At 39.2% G+C, this 18,706-nt stretch overlaps 1 protein-coding gene across 1 annotated transcript in view; it reads right to left on the bottom strand.

Moving 5' to 3' along the window:
- Window positions 1-18,706, bottom strand: part of TRIP12 (thyroid hormone receptor interactor 12) — a 155,802-nt gene that overhangs the window by 102,823 nt on the left and 34,273 nt on the right. Inside the window, exon 2 of the mRNA XM_017895324.1 lies at window positions 11,632-11,778. Within this exon, the coding sequence (XP_017750813.1) occupies window positions 11,632-11,729 (98 nt within the window). The 5' untranslated portion in view covers window positions 11,730-11,778. The remainder of the gene's footprint in view (window positions 1-11,631; window positions 11,779-18,706) is intronic.

Raw genomic sequence — 18,706 nt, 5'->3', positions numbered from 1 at the left:
CCTCGCCCGGCTAATTTTTTGTATTTTTAGTAGAGATGGGGTTTCACCGTGTTAGCCAAGATGGTCTTGATTTCCTGACCTCGTGATCCGCCCGTCTTGGCCTCCCAAAGTGCTGGGATTACAGGCTTGAGCCACCGCGCCCGGCCTATTTTCAGTAGAGACAGGGTTTCGCCATTTTGCCCAGGCTGGTCTTGAACTCCTGGGCTCAAGCAATCTGCCTGCTTCAGCCTCCCAAAGTACTGAGATTATAGGCATGAGACACCACGCCCAACCAATTCTAGTATAAACACTTTTAACAAGTGGCTCAAATTCAGTCATAAGAGGCATTAAATTATTTCTGCACCACATCATGTCTCCCCATAACACTCTCCTCTTCCCAAACAAGCATCAGTTTGAACTTGCTTCTGACTGAACAAATGAGAGGATAAAAAAGAGACAGGAAAGAGAAAAGAATTAAAGAATATAAAAGGAAAGCACTCACACTGGTTAAACAGAAGAATGAAGAAAACACACGGGACCAGTGGCCAAGGTTCACTAAGTAGGCTTTAGGTAAACAAACTATCATAGAGATGCAAATAAGAATGCAAAATAACGTATAAACATCCTATGATAGCCACATCTCAAGAATATTCTATTTTTCCTTTTTTCAGATGCAAGGTAGGATGGTACTTGTCCAACCACTTGGAAGTACATACAGTCATGTGACGTACTTCAGCCAAGGGAATGTGAATACAAGTGAATCACTGCTGGGGGAAGTTCTGGAGAGTCAAGAGTACAGTTCACACATCAAGGTATCTGAATATCTGAATGTGCAGACATGGGAGCAGAGCTTACCGCTGACCCGGACAGACAACTTTTTTAGTGGCTAGATTATAACTACTAATATCGAGGAGATGTTTTTTTCCTGTAGTAGCCCACCTTGCTACATAGCCCATTTTAATTATGCTCTATTTCAACCCTTCCTTACTCCAATCATGTTTTCATCATTTCAGGAAAAGAGAAAGTCACATGTCTATGCCCAGAAATTCCAAGGAAACAAATATCCTTTTCTAACCCATACTAGTAATTGTTGAACACCTACCACTTACCAGCAAATTAACATGACACACAAAAATTCAAAATAAAACCCAGACTGTGAAAGGAATTAATAAGTCCACATGTCAAAGACAAATATAGTTGACATATACCACACCTGCTTTGCAACTGTTGCTTCAGCCTCAGAGCCCAGATCAATGAGGTCATCTCTAGAAATGTTTCTCATCTGACTCTAATAACAACCTGTATCCCCATTTCCCCTACCGAGCTGGGTTGCTTTCTGGGTTCTTTCCCTGGGAGGAAAAGAAAAACCCTACTCTACCCTCATTTCTATAACTACTATAGAGTATGGTGCTTACTAACATGGTGTTCTACAAATGAATACAATCTGACACTGATGTTGTGTTAAGGCAGAACTCTAAAATGCCAAAAGAGGCATTATTAAAATAACACATGCATTATCTTCAGAATCAGAACAACAGTGGAATAATCAATCCTAGAAAAGGCTAAGAGTCAACAAAACTTTAAAGAACTACTAAGGAATTTAAACTTGCCAAAACGTTAGTACACATATACTCTTTGCTCTTTTCCGCCTGTCCATCTTCCTCCATAAGGCATGTACACAGCAGTTGGCAACTTCAGATGCATATCTTCCCATCTTTGTCACCAGAAAGAAAAAAGCTAATCTTCCAACTTTTCTCATCTTGATCATGTGACCACATCAGGTTTATCACTGTGCTCAGAAAGAGGGAGCACTGTCGATTCCCCTAGCTTTCGCCAAAGGTTAAGGAATAGCTGACAGGATCGGAGTAAAACTATATTAGAACAGAGTAACTACCCATAAACGCATGGGAAGCCATTCCACAAGACTACTGTTCTAAGGAGAGGTGTCGTGCAGAACAAAAACCATGAAGAACATTATTTATTGCCACCTCCATGAAAATGGTATAATCTTTTTAATAATTCAAAATGAAAGAGGGCTCGATCTAGCTCAAGAAGATGAGAGGCCTAAAAGTTAAGCTTTAAGGCACAGGGAAAGAAATAAACATGGTGTACAAAGAGATGGTGAGATCTCCCTGGATGGACATGACATGGTAGGAAGAAGCAGTGACACAATAAGGACAGATGAACAGAGAGGAAGCAGCCAGACAGATACTGAGTCTGTAGTTCCTGGGGATCCCCAGAGTGTTACAATGCTTTGGGATCTGTACAGGATTTCTAAGACTGGAAAAGAGTATAAACTACATCAATGTGGAAACTTTTGAATGATCTTGAAAGACTGGCAGAATTTCAGTAAGGTAAGGTCTAAAATACAGAAGGCAAGCATTTTAAAAGGAAAATGGCATGATCAAAATTACTGAAGAAAGAAATTGCAAGGTATTTTAAGTAGTTAAGAATAGAGAAACTATCAAGTTTTAGTCTCTGAAACCAGTAGATATGAATTAAGTTTGGCATTTTATCTTTTTTTTTTTTTTTTGCAGTATACTTCTTTCAAAAATCAAGAAAAGGAAAGTTAAGTTGATTGGTACACTGACAGCTTGTCCTGAGTCATTCTTGAGTGTGGCTTCGTTATTTCCCTAGAAAATATCCCAATCCAGCTAGGTGCGGTGGCTCACACCTGTAATCCCAGCACTACAGGAGGCTGACGGGGAGGATCACTTGAGCTCAGCCTGGCCAATGTGGTGGAACTCTCTCTCTACTAAAAATACAAAATTAGGCAGGCATGGTGGCGCACACCTGTAGTTCCAGCTACTCGGGAGGCTGAGGCAAGAGAAGGTTGAGGCAGGAGGATCACCTAAGCCCAAGAGATAGAGGTTGCAGTGAGTCAAAGTCACACCACTGCACTTCAGCCTGGGCAATAGAGCAAGACACTGTCAAAGAAAAGAAAAAAGAGATCCTAATCCAAACGTAAGAATGGCTTCTTCCCAAAAGACATTAGTAATATGGTTTAGATGTTTGTCCCATCCAAATCTCATGTTGAAACGCTGGAGATAGGGCCTGGTGGGAGGTGTTTGAATCACTGGGTGGATAGATCCCTCATGAATGGCTTAATGCCAGCCCCCTTGGTGGTGAACGAATTCTTGCTCTGAGTTCACTTGAGATCTGGTTGTTTAGAAGTGTAAGTGTGTGCCTGCCCCCCTCCCCACCCCTTGCTCCCACTCTTGCCATGTGATATGCTGGCTTTGCTTTCTGTCATGATTTTAAGCTCCCTGAGGCCCTCACCAGAAGCAGATGCCAGCACCACACTTTCTGTACAGCCTGCAGAACCATGAGCCAATTAAACCTCTTTTCTTTATAAATTACCCAGTCTCAGGTATTCCTTTACAGCAATGCTGAAGCCTAATACAATTTGAAATTAGAAAATACAAAAACTAAGTATTAGTAAGGAAAATCAACAATCCTAATATAATCAACTTATAATTATATGCAAACGAAAGCAGTCTTATAGAAGACAATTTTCTACAAGAGTAAATTTTTGAAAACATACTCAACCCAGCAATTCCACTTGCAATAACCTAGCTTAGAGAAGTACCAGTACAAGTTCGCAATGATAATGAGAATGTTCAGGTGTGGCATCATTTGCTATGGCAAAATCCTGAAACCAAATGATGAAAGAGAAGTGATTATATATACACACATAATTGATATATCCACATAACAGAAAATTATGCAGACATTAAAACTGATAATATAGTTTTAATGACAGACATTATTTAAAAAAAAAAAAAAGCCTACATTAAGGCCAGGTGCAGTAGCTCATCCCTGTAATCCCAGCACTTTGGCAGGCCAAGGCGGGAGGACTGTTTCAGGCCAGGAGCTTAAGACCAGTCTGGGCAACATAGCGAGACCCCATCTCTATTTTAAAAAAAGAAGAGTCTGGGTGTGGGGGCTCATGCCTGTAATCCCAGCACTTTGGGAGGCTGAGAGGGGCAGATCACTTGAGCCCAGGAATGTGAGACCAGCCTGGCCAACACAGTGAAACCCTGTCTCTACTAAAAATACAAAAATTAGCCAGGTGTGGTGGCGGGCACCTATAGGCCCAGCTGCTCCGAAGGCTGAAGCAGGAGAACTGCTTGAACTCGGGAGGCAGAGGTTGCAGTGAGCTGAGATCCCACCACTGCACTCCAGCCTGGGCAACAGAGCAAGACTCTGTCTCCAAAAAAAAAAAAGAAAAAAATGCATATGACACAGTTAATGAAGATAGCAAGTCACATTACAGTATATAAAATGATTCTATCCTTAAAAAGAAAGAAATGAACCAAAATACAAACACAAAGTTGTCAAAATGTCCCCTTACTCAAAATCTTCCTGTCTTTTAAGAGTCTGTTAAACTATGCACCTTCTATAAACTCCTAACTATCCCTATAAACTTATAGGACTTACAAGACTCAAGTCTTCTTTTCTTACCAGTACATGTCATTTATCTTCTAATGGGTAATTCCTGTCTTGCCAACTGTTTTAAAGCTTCTTTGAGACTGACTTATACTTCTCCAAGTCAACCTTTACAGACTAGGACTGTAGATTTTACACTGGTAAAACTGGTAAGTATTAGCCAAACCAATTAAAAAGTCAGTTCTCCTGTACAGTGGTACAAAGGGAGATTAACAACAACAACAACAACAAAATAATAGGAGACTACATCAAAAATTATTCTTAGCCAGACTCATTCTTTAAACCTACTTTTTCAATGTGACCTCATTACTAGAGAAACAGCAATAAAACAAGAATACGCATTTTCTTCTTTATCAAATTAGCAGAAAAATACAAAATGCAGATAATGTGACTAGAACGAGAAAAAGCACTCTTTCCCCTGATGGTGATAATGTAAACAGGAAGTAAAAAATGAATGCACAACAAAGTTATTTGCAAAAAACTCCCGTGCACCAAACAACTTCACTTCAGGGAACCTTTCCTGAAGAGGTATCTGAAATGTGAACATTTGGAGCATAAGCAAAAAATTTTCCCCTACACCTACCTAACTATCCAAAAACTGAAAAAAGTAGCCATGGAAAATACTGTATATTCATTCAGTGGATTACGTGGACACCATCTGTAAATGATTACCAAAAGATCACAATGACATGGGCAATGTTAATGTTAGGGTATTGAGAGAAAAGAGCAGGATACCAAACTGCACACACAGTATGATCAGCTACACGCCAAAGTGTACAGATAAAAAATAAAACGTTAACACAGACTTTTCTCTGAATAGTTCTTATTTTCTTTTTGTACTTTTCCGTATCCCATTCCTTTGAAATAGTTTTTTTTAAGTGAAAACACAACTCTATTTCTTTCTATATAATCAGTGGGGGGTTAAAAAAATCTCTGCTCTAAAATGGAAAGAAAAATAATAAATAGAAGGCTATATCCTATATGTCTCACAACTGAGTTTTTGCTGAGTAATACATAATTATTAAAACTTTGCAGGCAAATTTTTTGATGGGGTGAGAAGTAGGCAACTGTATACAAGCATTTCCTTTCATCATTCAAAAATTTCAGGCAGATTCTAGTCAAATGTAAAATGAACCCGTAACAGAGGAAAATTTATTCTTAGCATGGAGAAGGCAAAGGAAGAAAACCAAATTGGTAGACTTAATTATTAAATTTTAAAATGTTGTAGAAATTAAAATAAACCATAAAAAAAAAACAGAAAAAAAATTTGTCCATGTTAATCAATACCTTCCACATAAAGGGCCCTGACAAAACAGTAAGTATCTCCAAAATTAGACAAAAGACACTAACAAACAGCTCAGAAAATAAATGCAAATGGCCAAGGAGCAAATTTTTCCACTCTATAGTAAACAAAGAAATGCTAACTTTAAATCAAGGAATTCTTTTTCCCCACAAACTTTTCTTTTTAAAAAGGGTACGCTCTATTGACTAGGATTTGGCAAAATGAGCACTCTCAAGAAGTATTAGCAGAAGTATTAAATTGGCCCAAGATTTCTGAAAGATTTAACAGATTTAGCAATCTGTTAAAAGTCTTCAAAATATTCATACCCTTAGATTCTGTAAACCCGTTTCATGAATTTGACTTGATAAAACCAGCTCACATTCAAGTATGATAGGCACAAGCAATATTTTTTACAGCAAAATCTGAGGAAAACCCTAGAGGCCCAAATTTAAATCATGGGCTTTTATATTAAAGAAAATTACGGAGCCACTTTAAATTACCTCATGGAAGAATGTTACAGAATTCCAGAAAATACATCTAGTGATAACATCATCCCTATTATTTGTATGTTGCAAGTATACATATATTGATCTCTGAATGTGGAATTTTGAAAAAACAAAAAGAAGCTACACGTACAGAAAAGACTCTAAGAACATAGAACAGAAATATTAACCATGGTTATCTCTGAGTGGTAGGATTAAAATTATTTTCTTGAATTTTCCTGAAGCGTCCCAATTTTCTATTCTCAATATGCACTGTTTATATAATAAAATCAACATTGAAGACAACTACCACTAAAGCGATCTTAAAGTTGCTATAAAATTAAATTCAATCCTACCACTGCCACTTGAGAAAAACAAGAAAAAGCACATGGTATAATAAAAACGCTACTGCATTGCCAAGAGGGAGGTAGTAGCCTACAAATACCTGCACTACAACTGGAAAAGGCTAGGTAGTATCCCTGTGAGCAACCCAACAGAGAAGCAGTGGAAGGGAGTGATTTCCTATAAAAGAAAAAGAGAACAGGAAAGAGGGGAACAGGTCAGCTACAATAAAAAAAAATTAGAGAGGAAAGGGGGAAAGAAAAACAATAGAAGAAGAATAAGATATCTAGTTCGACTGTGGATAGTGATGAAGGATGGGTGAAAAGGAGAGCAGAGGTAAAATTAGGAGAGATTAAATATATCCTCAGACTCTATTTTCATTTATCTTAAGAATGAATTTAAACTATTTTTAAAAAGAAGCTATCTTGATTTGGGAGAAAGGCACAAGAGGTCACCGGAAGGAGGTTACACAAAGAAGACAGCTTAATGCAGAGGTTTAGAAGAAAACAGTGAGTCCAAAATGAATCCTAGCACAAATCCTAGGAGGGAAAACTGCTACTTAAATTCTAAACTAAAGTTGATACCCTCTTCTAAGTCCCTCATCATAGGGTTCCAGCGGTCTGCAGTGAAACAGTATGGCATAATGAAAAGATTCACTGACTTTATAGTCAAGAGGTCTGGAATCAAGTCCTGACAACACACTAGCTGTATAAAGTTGAGCAAGCTTCCACATTTTTAAGAGAGATTACATATTTACTGCAGAGTTTCTGAGTTTCAATTGAAAGAATGTGTAATCATTTTTTAAACTTGCTCCATTAATGCTGTTGTGTAACTGCTATTATTATCATTAGTTGAATCACTGTATCACTGTGAATACCTTTATAGGGGCAAGTCCACCATCTTCAGGAAATGAAGGCTACGATGACAGCATTTTACTTAGAAAAGCTAACCGAGTCACATGGAGAGAATAAATATATAGTTGTAATTGTTTTCTCCCAATTAATCCCAATCCTCTGACTCCCAAAAATCCCTGGAAAGGTTTCTGAGAGTTTAAACAATTGCCAGAATAGTACACTCTATAGGGGTTTCAAAAGTCAATCCGGGTCAGATGCAGTGGATCATGCCTGTAATCCCAGCACTTTGGGAGGCTGAAGTGGGTGGATCAACTGAGGTCAGGAGTTCAAGACCAGCCTGGCCAACATGGTGAACCCTCATCTTTACTAAAAATACAAAAATTAGCCAGGTGTGGTGGCCCATGCCTATAATCCCAGCTATTCAGGAGGCTGAGGCAGGAGAAACGCTAGAACCCGCGAGGCGGAGGTTGCAGTGAGCCGAGATCATGCCACTGCACTCCAGCCTGTGTGACAAGAGCAAAACTCCATCTCAACAACAACAACAAAAAATACCAACTTGGGGGTTGATAACAAGGTCTTCAAAGTTCCTCCCAGTCTTGAGATTTTGTTATGAGCAAAAGAATCAAGCTAAGAAGGCAAAGTGATATTTAAAAGAGCCAGCATCTTCTCATCTCATTTGCATTCTTAAAACTAATAAGATGTTTTGGCTAAAGCTCTAAATTTCTATGTCCTGATCACACCCTTCACAATTGAGCATATTATTGACTGGCTTAAACTACATAAACTACATCAAGATTTGTCATTCTACAAATCTAATCGAGTTCCATCTCTGTTACAACTTAGAGCTACTTAAACCAACACATCTTAATCGCTAGTATTAACCACTTCCATTTATGTCCCACTACTTTATTATTTATTTATTTATTTATTTTGAGACAGGGTATTGCTCTGTCGCCCAGGCTGGAATGCAGTGGCCTGCCAGTCATAGGTCACTGAAACCCTGAACTCCTAGGCTCAAGCGATCCTCCCACATCAGCCTCCTATGTAGGTAGAAATATCAATGTGTTCCAGTGTGTCCAGCTAATTTATTTTTGTAGAAACAGAAAATTTCTACATGTGTCTTCTGATGACACATGATGTGTATTGCTATGTTGCCCAGGCTGGTCTCGAACTCCTGGCCACAAGTGATCATCCCACTTCAGCCTCCTCAAGTACTGAGATTACAGTCATGAGCCACCATGTTCAGTCTTACTCATTTTTTAAAATACATACTATGTTGGTGCAAAAGTAATTGCGATTTTTGCCATTTAAAAAAAAAAAAAAATCGCAAAACCGCAATTACTTTTGCACCAACCTAAATATACAGCTGGGCATACTGACAGGCGCCTGTAGTCTCAACTACTTGCGATGCAGTGAGCTATGTCTGCATCGCTGCACTAGAACCAGGACCATAGAGTGAGACTCTGTCCCTAAAAATAAAATAACAACATAATACAATTTTAAAAATTTCTTAGGCCAGGTGCGGTGCCTCACGCCTATAATCCCAGCACTTTGGGAGGCCAAGCCAGTTGGATCAGGAGTTCAAGACCAGCCTGGCTAAGATGGTGAAACCTTGTCTCTACTAAAACTACAAAAATTAGCCTGGTGCAGTGGCAGGCGCCTGTAATCCCAGCTACTATGGGGAGGCTGAGGCAAGAGAATCACTTGAACCCGGAGGGCAGAGGTTATAGTGAGCCGAGATCACAGCACTGCACTCCAGCCTGAGTAACTCCGTCTCAAAAAATCAATTTGTAACACTGATATATAGAAAAAATGACCATGCTGAAACACTGGATTTTAGAAGCAATGCGCTGTTGATAGCCCAAAATGATTGTCAGTTCACATGCAAGAGTCCCAATGCAACCTGAGAACTAACGTGCGTAAAACCTCAGTTATTCAAAAGGTACAAGTTACTTATATGCACATACATACATATATGCATACATATATACATCTACATGCAGTTTTTAAAAGACAGAAGAAATGTCAATAGTATCCAATGTCAACAGCACACCTTATAAGTGTGTAATTATGTTTTCTTTTTAGTTTTCTATATATTCAAAATAATCTAAAATGAACATGTAACACTTTATTACAGGAGGAACAATATTTTAAAATCAGCCACATAGGCCGGGTGCAGTGGCTCACGCCTGTAATCCCAGCACTTTGGGAGGCCGAGGCGGGCAGATCACCTGAGGTCTGGAGTTCGAGACCAGCCTCAACACTGAGAAACCCCGTCTCTACTAAAAATACAAAAGTAGCCGGGCGTGGGTGGTGCATGCCTGTAATACCAGCTACTTGGGAGGCTGAGGCAGGAGAATTGCTTGAACCTGGGAGGCGGAGGTTGCGGTAAGCTGAGATCACGTCACTGCACTCCAGCCTGGGCAACAAGAGCGAAACTCCACTTCAAAAAAAATAAATAAAATAAAATAAAATAAGCCACATAAAGCTGAGTGTGGCTGCTCCAAAGAATAAACTGAATGTAAAAGAGCAGAAATTTTCAGAACAGAGCTCTATATACTAAGTATAAGTGGTAAGAGCTTAACATGCTAAAATACTGAAGTTTACCAATAATCCTATCAAATAGCTATCACCACTCTGTGGACTAAGCCACTGACGTTTCCTGAAACTCTTAACAAAAGACACAATGGCAGAGGCAGAAATCACACACAAAGGCTGGGCGTGGTGGCTCATACCTATAATCGCAGCACTCTGAGCGGCCAAGGCCGGCGGATCACCTGAGGTCAGGAGTCCGAGATCAGCCTGACCAACATGGTGAAATACCATCTCTACTAAAAATACAGAAATTATCAGGGTGTGATGGTGCGTGCCTGAAATTCCAGCTACTTGGGAGGCTGAGGCAGGAGAATTCGCTTGAACCCGGGAGGCGGAGGTTGCAGTAAGCCAAGATCGTGCCACTGAACTCCAGCCTGGGCTACAGAAACTCTGTCTCAAAAATAAAAAGAAAAGAAAAAACGAAATCATACACAAAGAAAGCTGCCCTAGTCCAAAGTCCCTATGCTTACCCACTTAAATAGTCTGACATCAGCATGATGTGCTTTGATTTATTCTTTACATTTGACATTAAAAATTTTTGAAATAATTTACTAGATAATATGTATTCATGGTTATGGCCTCAAATGGCTGTAGGAGATAATCCTATTAGAATTTAGCGGCTGAGCGCAGTGACTCACGCCTATAATTCCAACACTTTGGGAGGCCGAGGCGGGTGAATCACTTGAGGTCAAGAGTTTGAGACCAGTCTGACCATCGTGGTGAAATCTCGTCTCTATGTCTCAAAAAACATTAGCCGGGTGCAGTGGTGCACACCTGTAGTCCCAGCTACTTGGGAGGCTGAGGTGGGAGGATTTTTAAGCCTCAGAAGCAGAGGTTGCAGTGAGCTGAAATAGTGCCACTGCACTCCAGCCTGGGTGACAGAGTGATGAGACTCTCAAAAACAAAAAAATTTAACCAGTAAATTTTTTTAGCTAAACATAATCAATTAAGCTAAACATAATCAATGTTAGTCCCAAAATTAGAGAACTAGGCCTTGCAAGAGAACTTCTGAGTATTTTTTACATGGAATGACAGACCTTGGCTAAATCAGACTTGGAGTATTACATTCAAGAAAATGCACCTGATCTGATTCTTCACACTACTTCTTATGTAACTACTTCAACTAAAAAGAAACACCAGACCACTAAAAACATAAGACAACTTGTTCACTAACAAAGTCAGAGTGCCTCACTACCCTGTTAATATCTGTGTTGCCAAAAGGCATGATGAGGACAAAAGCTCAAAAGCTGAGTATCAAAACTCAAGTTCTTAAAACAAGTGAGGCTTCTTTTCAATAAAGTATCATTAAGTCAACACACAAGGAAAAGGACCACGAATGGTGAAAGATGTGTTGTAATATACATTTCAGGAAGTGAAGAGAAAGGGCAAACAAAACATGACACACCATATGTTAAATCAGGTGTCTGAACATGTCAGTGGCTATGAACTACTTCTTTGAGTCTAGCATATCTGGGGAAAAAATTAGGAACTGCTTTGGATTCCAGTTTGCTTTTAAGTACTCGGCTCACAAATCAGGAAAAATTACCCATATGCAATGAACCATTCAAGTTTTGGACCTCACAATGAGGCTTAAAAATATTTTTTCTTGTATTCCCAATTCCATCTCAAATTACCATGAAATACATACCTTCCTCCTATTGAGTCGTCTTGTGGTTGGGCCCCGGCAGTGTTCCTCTGTGAACGTCGCAGTGACCCCCCTGGATTGTTATTAGGCCGGTTGGACATTGGCACCTCTCTCTTGAAGGGACATACCCTTTCTAGACACTACCATTCACTAAAAGAAAAAAATAAACAAAATTTATCAGATGTACAAAATACAATATGGGCAAGAAATGAGGGGAACTTACAGTGACGTTGGAATTTTCTGCGAACTATCTGATTTTACAGCCTTCACCCATGCTGTAATGTCTCATTAAACTGTGAACTCTGACTGATGAATGTGTTACAAAATGTCAAGGTATAACATATTCAAGGCATGTGGTCCAGGACTCAGCATATAAAATTAACTTAGATTTCACGGAATAGCCAGATAATTCTCAATTCAAAGAAAACACAGCACAGGTAGAAATGTCTTCGTTTCCACATTCTAGTACCGTGCAGAAACAGGCACTACACCTAAAGTCAAAAGATGATGGCTCAAGTCCTGTGACAGAACAGGTGTTAAAGAAGTTTGCCTTTGTACAAATAACAGCCTCTAAGCCTAGGATTCCTCAGACACAGAATTAACAACATGTCATGTCTTCTTCACAGTATTGTTGTGAATAACAAATGAAAAAATAAATACAAACAAAACTGTGGCCGGGTGGAGTGGCTCACACCTGTAATCCCAGCATTTTGGGAGGCTGAGGTGGGAGGATCACCTGAGGTCAGTAGTTCGACACCAGCCTGGCCAATATGGTGAAACCCCGTCTGTACAAAAAATACAAAAATTAGCCGGGTGTGGTGGCACACACTTGTAAACCCAGCAACTCGGGAGGCTGAGGCAGGAGAATGGCTTGAACCTGGGAGGCAGGGGTTGCAGTGAGCCCAGATCATGCCACTGGATTCCAGCCTGGGTGACAGAGAGAGACTCCATCTCAAAACAAAACAAAACAAAACAAAACAAAACAAAAATTGTAAAACTGTGGTATCTTAATGAAAAGACGAGGAGAAAACAGCTTAAATAGAGTAAACTGAGCAATGTTCCCAGATATTTTGGATTTTCAACAGCAGCTCTGCTGGCCGTGACCTTGGATAAAATAATCTCTACACTTAATTTACTCTTCTTTAAAACCAGTACGTTACCTACCTCAACAGAGTTGCCAGCAACAAGAAATTGTGAAAGTATTTTTATAAGTTTAACAATTTAGCACAAAACAGTTCTTAACCAAATTGAACTTTCTATAAGAAATTATTGTACAGATAAAATACGACACTCAGAAAATTAGTTTAACTGGCCGGGAGCGGTGGCTCAAGCCTGTAATCCCAGCACTTTGGGAGGCTGAGACGGGCAGATCACGAGGTCAGGAGATCGAGACCATCCTGGCTAACACGGTGAAACCCCGTCTCTACTAAAAAATACAAAAACTAGCAGGGCGAGGTGGTGGGCGCCTGTAGTCCCAGCTACTCGGGAGGCTGAGGCAGGAGAATGGCGTAAAACCCGGGAGGCGGAGCTTGCAGTGAGCTGAGATCTGGCCACTGCACTCCAGCCTGGGAGACAGAGCGAGACGCCGTCTCAAAAAAAAAAAAAAAAAAGAAAGAAAATTAGTTTAACTGATAAAACAAGCCAACATTACAATCATAGAATTACAACATGTGCAAATAAAATCTTTCACTATGTTTTGTAAGCCTGCAGTCAAATTTGAAGTGGAGTTCTTTCGTTACTTCTATTTACTGGGAAAGAGAATGAACATATGACATTATAGAAACTGGTGCCAAAGAGAATGCAAATTAATCATAATTAAATCTATTACTGTACTGGATTTTGTTTTAGAGATTCCTTGTACTGTAGTAAGAAAGTAGGTTTTCTTTTGGGTTACATTGTTGATACAATTCAGCAGAAAAAGACATCACATATTTCCAAATTAATATAATGAACTTTAATTAGAAAGTTTGAATTACTAATTTAAGGATAGTCAGTTTCAGAAAGAAAAAATAAATACAATTAAACATTAGAAGAGAGGCAGGCAGAGAGAGAAGAAAAGGTTAAACTTACACGTACTGATATGGAAAGATATGAAACTCTCATTTGTGTGTATGTATACAAAGACTTGTATATAAATTTCTGTATACTGCCCACATGTTAAAAATTCATGGAAAGATACATGAAACATACTTCGTTAATAATGACTGCCTTTGAGAAAGGACTGGGGGATCCGGAGTTTAGAATGAAAGAAATCATTTTTGTTGTCATTGAGACTGTTTATAAATTTATAAAGAAATAGCAGGCTGCTCTCGCATTAACAGCTTTAAGCACAGAGCTCTTGAGCCAAACTGTCTCTGCCCAAGTTCAATTCTTGACTCTAACACTAACAAGCTGTATATAATCTTGCATATATGAGTGTCTGCATACACACTTCCCTGTGCTTCAATCAATCAAACAATCAAATGAGGATAAAGAACACACACAGTTGTGAAGATCAAATAAAAACCCATGTAAACTACTCAATACAGTGTCAATCACACAGCAAGTGCTCAGTACATGTTAAGCATGATCATTACTATAACCATTTATTCAAAAGAATAAAAATATTTGTAGTAAAATCTAATATATTGGGAGAGGCTTCACCATAAAAATCACTGTCAATATGAGTCTTAATTTTCGGCAAAATATTTTCAAAAGTGAAATGTTTTCAATTAAGGGTAAACATCTCAATCACCTGGGAAGTTCTGTGAAAATATGAATGCCTGTCCCCTAACCTGAGATCCTCATTCACTGGGCACAAAAGTTGGAGACATAGTTTAAAAGAGCTTTCTTGGGTATACTGCAACACACCAAGAATTTCAGCACATTAAAGAATAAAAGGCCAGTCTTTTTCAAAATTCATCTTAGAAATTTCTCTACTTCAATCATCTCAATACCATTTCACCTGGACCCAAACAGCAAGGACAGATACAAGAGAATAGGATGATACTGTTGCTCTCACTTTAAAGAGCAAACAGTAGTATTATAAACAAGGTTAGTAGTTGGCACCTGCCCAACTTCTGCTATTAAACACCTACTGTATGTCATGGAGTGTTAAGTTATTCAAATGAAACTAAGTCAAGGTAGTTGTTTTGCCCCAGTCACCTAGGTAACCTTAACAATGCTCCCCAACATCTTCAGTGCTGGTCAACCAGCACCAACATCAGCCAACAGCCTATCTGCCGATAACTCTTGAGATTTAAGAGGAAGAAGAGCAAGTAAGAAGAAAGCTGTTTATCAAATTACTGCCTGCTGTTAAAGCATAAATTCATCTTTTTAAAAAGAGGCCAGGCTCTGTTAAACGTTGGAACTTTAATTTCCTTAAAGTAAATAAAAGATTAACATATGATGGATACAGGATCTCTCCCTCTGCCAGGTATCAATAAAACCAGAGAGCTGAAAGGGACCCTCAGAGATGATCAAGTTCAACCCCTTACACCTTACAGACAAATCCAAATGAAGAAAGTGCCAAGTAATCTGTTGAAGAACCAGTCTTCTGAATCCTGGTACTGAGCAGTTCTATACCCTTCAGAGATATCACCACCTCAACTTCAAAAAAAGTTTAATGCCTCTTTGGCTTCAGCTAAGAACCCAGAGGCCAAAAGTTTTCTCTATGCAATGAATTCCAGAATGTTTTCCTTATAGATTATTCTGTACTGACTTGACCAATTACTTATGCCTACCATATGCTATTACTTAATTTTTAAAACACAAGTGGGAATTACACTATTACACCGCTAAAAGTTATGTTTTCATAGCCGGTAGTGAACATGAACTCAAAGATTCCATCTTCACAGGTCAAAATATGAACTCAAAGATTCCATCTTCACAGGTCAAAAGATTCCATCTTCACAGGTCAAAACTCTAGTTTCCTAGTGTAAAACTAGAATTATAAATCCAATTTAATATCCCTATCAAATCCTGAAATATACTACTCTTTTCTAACCAAGGCCATACCTTCATTTCTGTAAAACTAATCAAGATTTTTCACATAAAACCTTTGACATTCAGTCCTAAGGCACTGAAATAAAATAGAGAACATGTATGACTTTAACAGGAAAAACAAAAAGGCTAATGGATGTCTTCAAAGTTGAAAACAAATTCATGACAACTTTGATCACAGCTGAGTTGAGGGTACAACCAACTTATTCACTGTTTAAGTTAAATGACTTTTGAATTTTATGTGAAAAAGTATTTAACTCTACATGCAAATACCACATAGAAAAAACAAAAAACCGGCTGGGTGCGGTGGCTCACATGAGGTCATGAGTTCGAGACCAGCCTGGCCAACATGGTGAAACCCCATCTCTACTAAAATACAAAATTAGCCGGGCATGGTAGTGCGTGCCTGTAATCCCAGCTACTTGGGAGGCTGAGGCAGGAGAATTGCTTGAACCCAGGAGGCGGAGGTTGCAGTGAGCCAAGATAGCACCCCTGCACTCCAGCCTGGCTAACAGTGAGAGTCCATTTCAAAAAAAAAGTATGTTGTTGTTTTATATTTACATTTAAAAATTCATTCTTAAAATATATATCAAGAATATTCCTTCAAGGAAAACTTAAACTAAAACTTTTGGAATTTTTTTTTTTTTTTTTTTTTTTTTTTTTTTGAGACAGAGTCTTACTCTGTTGCCCTGACTGGAATGCAGTGGCATGATCTTGGCTCACTGCAACCTCCGCCTCCTGGGCTCAAGTGATTCTCCTGCCTTGGCCTCCAGAGTAGCTGGGATTATAGGCGCCTGCCACTATACCAAGCTAATTTTTGTATTATTAGTAGAGATGGGGTTTCACCACATTGGCCAGGCTGGTCTTGAACTCATGACCTCAAGTGATCCGCCCGCTTCAGCCTCCCAAAACCTGCTGGGATTACAGGTGTGGGTCATTGCACCTGGCTGGAAATTAATTTTTTTGCTAAATTCTTAATATCATACACACACAAATAAAAGTTTTTAAAAAAACCCAAAACATTTTTTAAAAATCCAATCCTTCCTCTGGTACAGAACTTTTAGAACACCGAAAGAAATCAACTGCAAAAAAATAAAGCCAGGCACAGTTGTGGATGCCTGTAGTCTCTACTACTGGGAGGCTAAGGCAGAAGAATCACTTGATCCCAGAAGTTTGAGGCCAGCCCAGGCAACACAGGTATTCAGACCTTGTCTCTATAAAAAAACTTAAAAATTAGCCAGGCAGTATAGTGCACACCTGTGGTCCCAGCAACTTGGAAGGCTGAGGTGGAAGATTACTTAAGCCTGGGAGGATGAGGCTGTGGTAGGCCGTGATTACACTATTGCATTCCAGTCTGGGTAACACAGGAAGACCCTGTCTCAAAAAAACAAAAAAACAAAAAAAACAGCGACACATTGCACTACTGACATTCTGTTCAACAACTGACCAGATATACAACGGTGGTGCCATAAGATTATACAATACCATATCTTTACTGTGATTTTTCTGTGTTTGGATATGTTTAGACACACCAATATTTACCATTTTGTTACAACTACCTACAGTATTTGGTAGAGGAACAGGTACATTACAAACATGTATACAACAAACATGTTGCTATATCTAGAGCAGGTTTGCAGTGTATGAGCAACAGGCTATACCAGACAGCCTAGGTGTGTAGTTGGCTATACTATCTAGGTTTGTCTAAGTACATTCTACCATCTTCACCTAATGACAAAACTGCCTAACAATAAATTTCTCAGAATGTATCCCTATCTTTAAGCAAAGCAATGTCTGCACAGTAAGCTTTTAGAAGTAAATCTCATGTGTCCAGTATGTACCCCCTAATTTCTTATGCACTTATTTAGAGTTCGTCCTCCAAAAAGGCTTGGTTTGGCTTCAGATCATTAACATGGAGGTAAATTACAGTAATAAACACAATTTGCAAGGTACTTTACTCATTTTGTAAAATTTAAATGTGACAAGGAGTCATATAAACCACTGCCTGTTAGTCCTATTTTACAAATAAACTGAAATGTTACAAAATTAGTACCCTGCATGAAACAAGCAATGGCATCCAGACCTGCAGACTACAAGCAAGAACTGACATCTGGAGCTACAGTTCTGAATTACACACACCACAAAAAGAAAGAAATGACTAGGTCCCAGAACCAAGTGTGGTAAGGAGCAGTATACATTAAATCACTACGATAAAACAAAATAGAAATCACCCTTGTGTGTAACAGAAGTCATTCTTGCCTACCTAAAAACAGCAAGGACTTCAAAGAAGCCTATCTTTAAAGTGGGAATGAACAACCTTTAAGCTTCCCCAAAAGCACTGAGAGGTGCTGAGATTGAGTGGTGCTGAGAAACAGTGACAAGTAAGACAATTCCTCCTCACAAGGAGCTTACTGCTCTCTGTCTCCCACCTAGACTCACATTCTGCCTCTGCCACTTAGTAAGACCTGTAAGTACTCGCCTTCGTCTCAGTTTGTTTCTCCATTTAATTAGAGATAATATTATACTTTGGGATTTAAGTATTAGAGGACAGCATGTAAGGCTCTCAGAACCTTACCTGAACATGATAGCTGCCATTTAATGAGTGCTTATTAAATATAATCTTAAAAGAAAAATGGGGGAAATCATCAGGTCCATCATGTGCCAAAAGGAATTGAAGGGGATAAAACTTCCTACAAACCTACTGGGACAGTTTATTATTTTACTTTGATTTAGGAAGGAGGTAATACAAAATCAGCAGTTTTGTATGGTATACTCACGAGTCAAATGTCAAACTTTTTTTTTTTTTTTTTGAGACAGAGTTTCGCTCTTGTTGCCCAGGCTGGAGTGCAATGGCGCAATCTCAGCTCACCGCAACCTCCGCCTCCCGGGTTCAAGTGATTCTCCTGCCTCAGCCTCCCGAGTAGCTGGGATTACAGGCATGCGCCACCACCCCGGCTAATTTTGTATTTTAGTAGAGAGGGGGTTTCTCCATGTTGGTCAGGCTGGTCTTGAACTCCCGACCTCAGGTGATCCATCTGCCTCGGCCTCCCAAAGCGTGTGAGCCACTGCGCCCGGCAAACGTCAAACTCTTAAGCAG

Source organism: Rhinopithecus bieti, unplaced genomic scaffold (assembly GCF_001698545.2).
Source record: "Rhinopithecus bieti isolate Rb0 unplaced genomic scaffold, ASM169854v2 scaffold_24306, whole genome shotgun sequence".
NCBI lineage: Eukaryota > Metazoa > Chordata > Mammalia > Primates > Cercopithecidae > Rhinopithecus > Rhinopithecus bieti.
This window is presented reverse-complemented; position numbering and strand designations above follow the sequence as displayed.